The sequence below is a fragment of the Anneissia japonica genome, unplaced genomic scaffold, assembly GCF_011630105.1.
Source record: "Anneissia japonica isolate Jap-2015-1 unplaced genomic scaffold, ASM1163010v1 scaffold287913_len271248_cov200, whole genome shotgun sequence".
NCBI lineage: Eukaryota > Metazoa > Echinodermata > Crinoidea > Comatulida > Comatulidae > Anneissia > Anneissia japonica.
Window position 1 is genome coordinate 55,929 of NW_022754083.1, and position 10,987 is coordinate 66,915.

General features: G+C 34.0%; 1 protein-coding gene across 1 annotated transcript in view; it reads left to right on the forward strand.

The window, feature by feature from the left end:
- The window catches only part of LOC117123082, a 129,354-nt gene that overhangs the window by 28,877 nt on the left and 89,490 nt on the right, over window positions 1-10,987 (forward strand). The window contains exon 3 of the mRNA XM_033268911.1: window positions 2,528-2,784. Within this exon, the coding sequence (XP_033124802.1) occupies window positions 2,528-2,784 (257 nt within the window). The remainder of the gene's footprint in view (window positions 1-2,527; window positions 2,785-10,987) is intronic.

Genomic DNA, 10,987 nt, shown 5'->3' on the forward strand with positions numbered 1-10,987 from the left:
ACCGACCGAAATTTTCCATTCATACTAATTACCGTCAACAGCTGTCATCAACCGTCAACATCGCTTATTGACAGTTGTTGACAGTAATTAGTCTGTCTCTTATACACATCTAGATGTTTACAATGGTACAGTCCGCACGCTTCAATGACCAGCCACTGAATTCGGTTCGACGAGATAAGGGGATTATCAAACCCTACGCAAAGGCAAATTGGACCAACTGGGAGGTCAAACTTATCCTAATGGTATTTCGAACATCGAATACATTGCGGTTAGCGCTCTAGTATTCTTATTATACCTCTATGGTTGCAGCTGAAAAGTGTACAACAAAACACGCGTTTTCTGAACGCGAATCCTATAACGAATGCATGTAAAAACACGCATTTTTTGAACGCATCCCTAACCGTGTTTTTGTTTTGTGGCCCATTTCTACTGGGGAAAAACACGTGTTTTTTAATAACCGTTTAAAAACACGTGTTTTTTACTCAGCAGAAACATGCCCACCAACGCACGTGTTTGAGTATGTTTTAACCATAGAGCTATTAAACAACTAGAGTGCTGACAAGATGGCGCAGCAATGCAGAGTTATGTATGTGTACCATCCAAGATGGCCGTCGTAGTAAAGCGCCACCTTCAGGCTTAGTATACATATTTATTACATATTAATAAGCCCTCTGACTGACTATTATTTCATTAATGATACTGAGTAATGGTAATAACAAATTATTAAACTATTGTAGCTAAAACGAGGCCAAGTGGAGCATCTTATTCAAAAATAAAGTACCAAGGCATGGAACACCGCAACGCTCGAGTTTCATACATACGGGTAACTAGCTGTACTGAACTTTCTGAGTAAATTGAGGGCGCAATTGCAAACGATGGTTCTTAGCGAAATTTGATTGACTAAATCTATGGCAGCCATCTTGGATGGCACACACACACAGTTCTGCGTATTTCGAACATCGAATACATTGCGGTTACCGCTCTAGTATTCTTATTATATCTCTATGGATGGTACACACACACACAGTTCTGCGTATTTCGAACATCGAATACATTGCGGTTAGCGATCTAGTATTCTTATTATATCTCTATGGTTTTAACACTATCGTCTTGTGGGACCTTAGCAACAATATCCAAGGAGCGGGGCTTAGCGGAAAGGTCTATAATACTGTACTGTGCTGCTGTGGAAAGCATGTATTTTTTTATTCAGTACATCATGAGACTACCTGTGTAGTTACTTCCCTTAAAATATCAATGAATGCAAATAATGTTATTTAACAGGGTTTTTTTTAAATTTATGTATCTGTAATAGTCATTTTTTTCCTTTTTTTTGTATGCACTAAATACCTACGGTATATGTTTTGCATATTCGTTATACCTCCACATATTAAGTACAGTAAAAACAATATCATTAATAGCCTACTCTACTTGATTACTTTTGATTTTACATATTATGTCTATATGCGTATATGAATGCATATTATATATTTGTTTGTATCAGGCGTGAAGTATGTGTTTATAAGCACATACATGCACAGTGTATTCATAAATTTCTTCTAATTAAATTCTTTTATTTTCGAACATTTCATTGTTTCATTTAGGGTCTTTCGTAAAAAGACATTTCGTCTTCTATAGTATAAATCTTAATGTTTTTTTTATTCATTTATGTACATATTGTTGTTACAACACTAATTCTATTGCAATTATTATTTACCATTAATTGAAATAAATCAGAAAGATGAAGTATAGTTATCAACATAAATATACATTCGCATTAAACTAATTATAAACAACCCTTGTTTAATATTTGGTTTTCAAACTCAGACCTTCTAAGTACAGGAATATTGTCCGTGTTATTTTCAGCTACTGTGGGTTGTGTGGGACTTGGTGGTAAATATGAACAATCAGTCGAATTTTCCGTGTCTTTTGCTTTACTAAATCTTGTGCATCCTTAGGAATTACCTTACTCTTTACTCGTTTGTCTTTATGATACATCTATTCTTAATCATACTTTTATTACGCATTTTCTTAACACTATTACGAGTAGCGGACTCTGTGAAATCGGCAATTGAAAATAGCTTAATATTATTTTGTCACCCGAAAATGAGCTTTGCAGGATTTTACCTCTAGGGGGATGAGGTGTTGCACGTTAATTCATTAAAATTTTCCTCATTTCTAGTTTACAATTTTTACCTTCAACTAACGAACATCGAATATTTTTGCCAAGACTTTTAATGAAATTTTCGATACTTAAACCCACAACCATTCACGTACCTTTTAAATTCATTGGCATTACAATGTTGGCATTTATCGCTCTGTAAATTATCTGAATAACCAAGGGATGTCAAAATACGATCTAAGAGTGGAATTGCAAAGGCAGAATTAGTCGAACTTGTTATCTCTACCTCTGGATATCGGGGATATTCAATTACGACTACTAAAAAAAATGATCGTTTCTGTAGTCCATTTATAAATAAGTAATGCATGATTGCTCAGTGCTTTATTTGTTACATTCCTCTGATATCAGGGTACAATAATGAGCGAACTGATGACACTAACAAGTACCACGATGAACTGTACAGCTGCAAACATCTACTTCACTTTCCTGATGAGGTTGCCTGTATTTTAACTGAAACTGAACATTGTCTTTTCAACCAAGTTCAACCACAAAGTTATGTGCGATATATCACATCAAATGAAGTTGTCATAAACGAACTTGGAAACTGTGCTAATCACGATGTTGGCCAAAAGACTGTGGATGACTTAGTGCTAAGATTCAAAGAGGTAAACTTATTATTTTATAATTGATTATTATCATTTGAAATAGGTCTACTTTTTTATTGTAAATTATTATAATTCTTTAAATAAGTGGTTTTTTTAAATGTTTGTATATTGTATTCCAATTACACTATTTTGTATTACTACAACTTGTGATTCTACTTGGTAAACTGATTTTTTAGTTTATTCTGTGGAATGAAGAAACGAGTTAACAAATGCCTGCAGAGGACTCTCCAGAATCTTTCTGACAGTTCAGTGCAATTGTTTAATTACATTGGCAGATATAGAAGTATGAACAGACTAATGACTTAGAACTCAGGGTGATGTATGGATTTGAATCCTATATTTAAATACACAGAAAAAAGATAAATATAAATTTTATAATTAACGGCCGAAATAGACAACATTAGTTTACAAAGTAGTACACACAGTGACTCTGTATTCACGGTATGCCCATTTTAAGGATAAACAAATTCTGGTTTGATGTTAAATATAATAGCACAAAAGTTGTAAAAATAAAAGATTTAAATGAAATATTATTTCAAGTCTACTGCAGTTGTATTGATTAATTTAAAAAAATTATTGTGTTGATTTTACCATTTGGCACACACAGAATGTACCCCGTTCCTTTAATAGGTGTTGGCTGTAATGTGTAAAATATTTATTTTCACTCCCATTAGACGTGTTGTCTTATTAGGGGTGGCCCCTAAATCGGAGTGTCCCAAAGGAGGAGTTTTACTATTTATTTATTTATTACATATTCGGCAAAACAAATCAGAAAATGGCCAGAGAGGTGACAAGAGGACACAAGAGAGCCCAACACAATGTGTGGGTATCCTCTAAACCCCTGGCCAAACTAACAAACGATAACTAACAAAACAGCACAAAGGCAAAGATGACATATCAGAATAAAATAGCCAATAAAAAGATTCATAAAATAGGTAAAAAATGTAACAGATTTAAAAAAAAAAAAGAAAAGAGTTTACAGGATTTCATTCTGCAAACCGTACGGTTAAAATTGGTGTTAAAATACAAAAAGAACAAAGAATGAATTAAAACAAGCCTACAAATGTTTAAAATTGGAATAATTACAAAATCTTAAAATTAAAGTATATACAGGATGTTTAAACCATAAAACAAACTGCAAGCAGTACAAAGTTAAAAAGTCACCGTTAGCTAGTTTCCTATAAAGAGTGTAAATGTTGTGAAACCGCATTTTTAAAAACCACGTTCGTTCAGACATAAACGGAGGTTGACAGGAACATCTTTCCAGAGTTTTGCAGCCTCAACATAAAGTGAGCGTTGGTAGAATGAAGTGCGAACAGGGACTCTAAAGAGCTTAGTGTGATCGCGGGAATTTAGTATGAAAGGAATATCAAGATTAGATGGGAATTTATGCTGAAAGTAGCATGAGGCAAACTCCAGAAACGCTCCTCCTGACAAATAGAGAGAAAGGTAAAACATTCTAAGTCGTTCAGAGTAAGTTGGGCGGTCTTCATACCTGCCACCTCCTTGGACAAATGCGATCCTGGTAGCAGCCCTCTGTATCTCTTCAAGCCTATTACAATATTAAATTTCATGAGATCACACAACAGAGCATTATTCAAGAATGGGTAAAACAAGGAATTTATATAAGTAAAGAAAAAATGGAGACCAAGACAAAGAGAAACTCGTGAAATAAAAACCAGGCATCGAGAGGCTCGCGAACAGACAGTTCTAATATGAGATCTAAAGGAAAGATTAGATAATATTATAACACCAAGCAACTTTGCTTCATAAACAAATTGCATTGGTAAACCAAGAATTGTATAGTAGGGCTCTGGGATGTCTGCTCGAGAGCCTGTCGATAGCCGAAGAACTTTACATTTAGATGCATTTAAAGGTAGTCCATTATCAACACACCAATTTAAACAATTATTATTGTCCATCTGGAAATTTATAATGTTTGAGGCGTCGTTCACAAGGGTGCGAATTGATCCAGTCGGGACGACAAAATGAGGTGAACAAAATAAAAAACAAATCAAAAATAAACAAAAACCTAAGACGCTACCCTGAACAACACCACTCGGAATGGGCCTAACTCCTCTCCCCGGAAAACAACTTTGTATGTTCTATTGTCAATTAATGAATGCATACCTTTTAGTGTCTTGCCACCAATTCTAAACTTAAACAGCTTAGTCAACAATTTACTATAAATAACTTTATCAAATGCGCTAGAAAAATCAGAAAATGCAACATCAATGAATGTACATTTGCGCCTATCAAAGTTTCTGACCCAAATATAATAAAGATTGGCGAGCAGAAACTTAGTACTTCGCCCTTTGAGAAAGCATAAAGATCTTGGTATATTTATTGATTCAAGGTTAGCGTTTACATATCATATTAATTTTATTACGGCGAGGACCAACAGAGTCTTGGGAATGATGTGGCGCAATTGCAGATCTTTTGATATTCCAACTAAACGCTTTCTTTATCTCACAATGGTTAGACCATCTTTAGATTTTTGTTCTGTTATTTTTAATTCAATATCTAAAAGTAACTCTAAACGAATCGACAGGATACACTTTAGGTTCTAGCGCTTTATCTGTCCTGAAACATTTGGCCCTCGTCGTATTAACAATAATATAATCAATTTTGACGATGCCATCATTTACTTGGTCAATAAAAAGTTAAATGTTACTTGTCCGTCTTCTAAACGTATGTAACTTGATCTTTTGTTCCTGTTTAAATGTGTGAATTCGTTTGATTGTAACCTTATCTCGTATTTCTTACTTAAAGTTCCTGGTCTTCGTCTTCGTCACCATGATTTATTTTCTGTTCAGTTTTGTCGTATTAATGTCTGTAAAAATGGTTTTATTTCACGATTATCTACTTTGTATAATGATTTTGTTACAAAATGTCCTGAAGTTGATATCTTTTCTAATTCTTTAAATATGTTTAAATGTCACCTTAATAATTATATTTCTCATTAGTGCTGTGTGTTTTAAGTGAAATTTGTAATTTTTTAAAGTGTTATTTGGTGTTCTAAGGTGAGATGAGAATGCCTCCGCAATATCACACGGTGAAGAGGTAATATTCCCATTGCAAGCAAACGTTTGTGGCGCTGAAGGCTCCTTCATTGCGCGGACATAAGACCAAAATGAGCAAAGAGTCTTACCCTCTTTCTCATTAGTGCAGTATTGCTCCAGCCATAATCTTAAAAACTGCTGTAGTCACCCCTATTTTGAAGAAACCGTCTCTTGATCCCCAACAATTCCAGCATTTTAGGCCAATTTCTAATCTTCCTTATCTTGCCAAACTTATTGAAAAAGTTGTTTCCTTACAGTTAATTTCATATCTTACTCAATTTAATTTGTTTGACCCCTTTCAATCGGCATATAAGACTGGTCATAGTACTGAAACTGCCCTTCCTAAAATACACAATGACATTACTGTTGCTCTAGATAGGAAACGGGTCGTTGCCCTTATACTCTTGGATCTTTCAGCGGCTTTCGACACTGTTGATCACAATATCCTACTTCACAGATTATTCTCACAGTTCTTCATTTCTGGTACGGCTCTAAACTGGCTTGCATCATATCTAATTAAACGAACTCAATCTGTAGAAATAAACAAAATTAGATCTGATCCCCAAATTATTGAATATGGAGTTCCACAAGGCTCAATTCTTGGCCCCCTTCTTTTTTCCCTTTACATATCCCCTCTATCCGAAATTATCAAGTCCCATAACCTTTGTTATCACATTTATGCTGATGATATCCAAATTTATATTGATTTTGATCCCTCTGACTTCATTCAAACACGTCTCGAAACCTGCCTCCACGACATCCACAGTTTGCTGTCCAATAACATGCTTATGCTAAACGAAAATAAAACTGAATTCATCATCTTCGGCACTAATAAATCTAGCTCAAGAACATCAACTCACTCCATATTGGCTCATCTATCAATAAAACTTCCTCTACCATTTCCAACCTTGGCGTCACATTTGATGACAAGCTTTCCATGCAAAATTACATTGGTAAACTCATAAAATCTGTTAACTTTCATCTACGTAATATACCACTTATCAGAAAATACTTATCTACGGCACTGATTATTCACGCTTTCATTTTCTCCCGACTTGACTATTGCAACTCTCTTTTATTTAACATTCCTAAAATCCAAATTAACAGGCTTCAACGACTACAAAACTTTGCTGCACGTATACTAACATTTACTAACAGACGCACTCATATAACCCCCATTTTACGTGAACTTCATTGGTTGCAAATTGATGCCAGAATTCAATATAAAATCCTTTTACTGACTTATAAGTCACTGACTCTCAATCAACCCGCATACATTCATCAACTTCTTCCCAAATATGTGCCTGGCCGTTCCCTACGTTCATCTGATCCCAATTTAATTTCTGTCCCTCGCACTAACACTAAGACCTTCGGACACAGATCATTTTCATTTGCTGCAGCCACACTCTGGAACGCACTACCACTTCACATTAAAAATCAACATCAATTGCTTTATTTAAAAAATCACTCAAAACGCACTTATTCCAACAATAACATGAAGCGCCACTGATAATTACTTCGGTTTTTTAAATGGCGCTATATAAGTTCTTAAGTAGTTGTTGTTGTTGTTGTTGTTGTTGTTGTTGTTAAATAATAATATTATTATTATTATTATTATTATTATTATTATTATTAATTATTATTATTATTAATTATTATTATTAAATTTAAGACGAGAAAGAGCTTTAACTTTATTGCTCATTTGCCTGAATTTTCGTGGTCATGACCAAAGATTTTATATTTATTATAGAGTTTTTTTTTTCCCTTTGTATTGGTTTTTCGAAGATCAGGTGTGACCAATTTTCCCATTTAGTCTTAAATATCATATTTGGAATGGAATCATGCATAGCGGCAGATATAATGTCAACCCAACCATTCCATATGGTATCAATATTACTTTCATAAAACATGTCAGATGGAACGCATTTAATAAGTCTTTCAAAGTGATCCCAGTCCGCCTTAGACCACTTGTATGCACGTCTAGCCACACTTTTATGTAAAAAGAGTTAAAGTTGATATTCAAAGAAAGGTAAATACAAAAGGGTAAACTTAACTGTGTTAACGGCTATCTTGATTAATATTATATACATATATATACATATATATTCATATATATATGATATATATACATATATATGATATATATGATATATACGCAGCAACATTGATTCTATATGTTACTTCATTATAATACAAGTATGACTTCTAGAGTATTCTTTGGCAACAGTATATTATTTGTTTGAAGAAGTGTCCTGGTTGGGTTGTATATGCGATCTTCCAGGGGCCCCTAGTGGTAAATATGTATGGCACTCAGCTGGACAGCAAGACATCACATTTTAATTTCCTCCGCCAGGGGCACATTTTCAAACAGTTGATAAGGAACATTTTTGTTAATAGGCTATTCCCGATACGATACTTACATCACTTTTCATTTATTCGAGCTCTGTTTTCACCATTATTTAATTATATATACAGATCGATACACACAAAAATCAATATATATATATATATATATATATATATATATATATATATATACATATTTGAAAGTAAGATGTGTATAAGAGACAGATGTTATTGCCTTCATACCACTACTTGAATGTGATATTTAATTTAAGTCTACATAATTTCATTTATGCTAAGGTTAATCTATATACTTTTCTGAATTTTTCTGGATGTTTCTTTTATTTCTTTTAACTTTCTCCATTATATTCATTTTATATTCTTTTTTATTCATTTTCACCTTTCAATTTTTTTTTCTTTTCCTTTCCGTTCTTTGTTTTCTTTTCCTTAATTTTCTTTTCCGTTTCTTTCCCTTTCAATATTTACATAATGTTTATATATCATGTGAAAATGATAATTAGCCATCTCATAGACAAGAGGTCTATTCGATATTAGTGTCTTCACACCATTAATTTAAATATTTGATTTATGTTTACATAATTTCATTTATGCTAAAACTAGCTTTAATATAAACGATGTTTAATATCTGCGTCTATCTCTCTCCCTCTGTACTTGCTCTCATACCATACAAAGCAGTTATTTACTTATTTTTAAAATTTACTTTTGATTGATTACTAATTTGTTATTCCTTAACTGTTTTCTATTAATTTTTTTATTTCCATTTCTTTCATGTACCTTTCTTAATTGGCAATCATTCTGAAATCCAACGTGGCAGTTGTCGGACTTCTTTCTAAATGGTGTTACTTTACTGCAATAGGCAGGTCTCACTATGATTATGAGATGTTTGATGATTGCATGATATCCCTAATTATACATATACACAATCTTGATTCACAGTGCTGGTACTTTACATATTTAAATATGGAAAAAAACATTTTGGCCGCCATCTTTATATCCAATATGGCAACCATCTTCAAATTAAATATGGCGGCCTTCTGACATAATTTCTGATATCTGAATGATACTCCCGGATATCGAAAACACGAGTAGAGATCTTTGACGGTGCTAGGTGTAGCAGATAAGATATTGACAAAAATAGCAATAATTTGGCTGCGATCTTGAAATCCAATATGGCGGCACCATTTGTCATAATTTCTGATGATTGCATGACACTCCCTGATATTGAAAACATGGGTAATGATCTTCAATCGGCAATGACATGTGCTGTAGATATGAGTATATCGGCTAAAATCAAATATTTTGGCGGCCATATTGGATTTCAAGATGGTGGCCTCCATAAATTACCTGGATAGCTACTTAGCCCTAAGGGGTATCTACGACCCATTGTCTGATTGATATTTATCATAAAATAATCTCACATGCGGAGTACCAGACTCCATAAGTAGGCAGCTTTAGTTGATGTAAACTTTCGATTCGATTGACCATAACATAGCTTTTAATAGTCTTCTTAATATGAAAGTTTGTCCATCAATCATGCAATGATAGTGTAGTTTTATATAGCGCACATATCCATCTAATGTAAGATGCTCAGGGCGCTTGATATGTGGACTAGGAACTCAATCAATGACTTTCTTCGCCCCTAAGGGTCCCTTCGTGTCTGTGCTACCCGGCAACAGCAACTCTCGTCGTCCATCTGGTAGACTTCCTAACCAATAGAAGGCAGAGAGCGAAATATGAAAAAAAAACACTTACAGGAGGTGTTCCTCAAGAACAATTCTAGCTCTTACCATTTTCGTATGCATCAATAATAGTGTGCTTCAAGAATAACAAGTGAACACGAGTATCCAGGTCTGAAAGTATGTTGACGATCTCAATGCATACTTGGTGAAATAAAGTTATAAATAACTCAAGTTATAACTCAAAAATACCGTAGATATGCTTTTTCAGTGGTCAGAAGTAAACAACCTGAACTTAAATCCAACTGACTGTCAGATAATGAGGATATACTTTGATCATAAAACATTTCCAGACCTGGATATCATACTTTCTAATATTTTACCTACTGTTAACGAGGTTAAAGTACTTGGTGTGATAGTCCAGTCAAACTTGAACCGGGTTAGTCATGTTGACATTACGATTGCTAATAAAAAGTTGTGTATGTTACGCACACTCATTTAGGAAGGTTTCAACAAATCAGAATTAATGACTCCATTTAAGAGGTATATTCGACTAACCTTAGCGTATGCTGTTGCTGTTTAGAATGGCGGGCTCATCAGATTGCAGCTGGGTCGCCTCGATGGGGTACAGAAGCGAGTGTTCCACTCCTTGCTTGGTGAGCAGTACATAACCTACTAGGATGTTGCGCTCGGGCTGGAGCGTCTTAGCGATCGCTGGGCCAAGTTTGCTTGAAAGGCCACCAAAAGTGAAAGGTTATTGCATTGGTTTCCCAATGCAATTCGACTCGCAGTATGTAACTTAAAAATGTGAAGAAATGGGGAAATTTTGGCCATTCCACCACTAGATTAAAAAAAGTCCTTTGCCATATGGTTAGATTGGTATTCATAGTGAATTATTGAGTATGAAGGCATAATCACATGTAGCATAATCTAACAATATATGCTATGATTATTTCTACTTATGCACATATTATTATATTCCTTAATTTCTAAATTGTATTACACAGTCATCATGACAATCATGCCTTATTTTATTTACATATACTATTATATTCCTACATCAATTTTCTATTCCACAATTGTTTATAATTTATATAAATC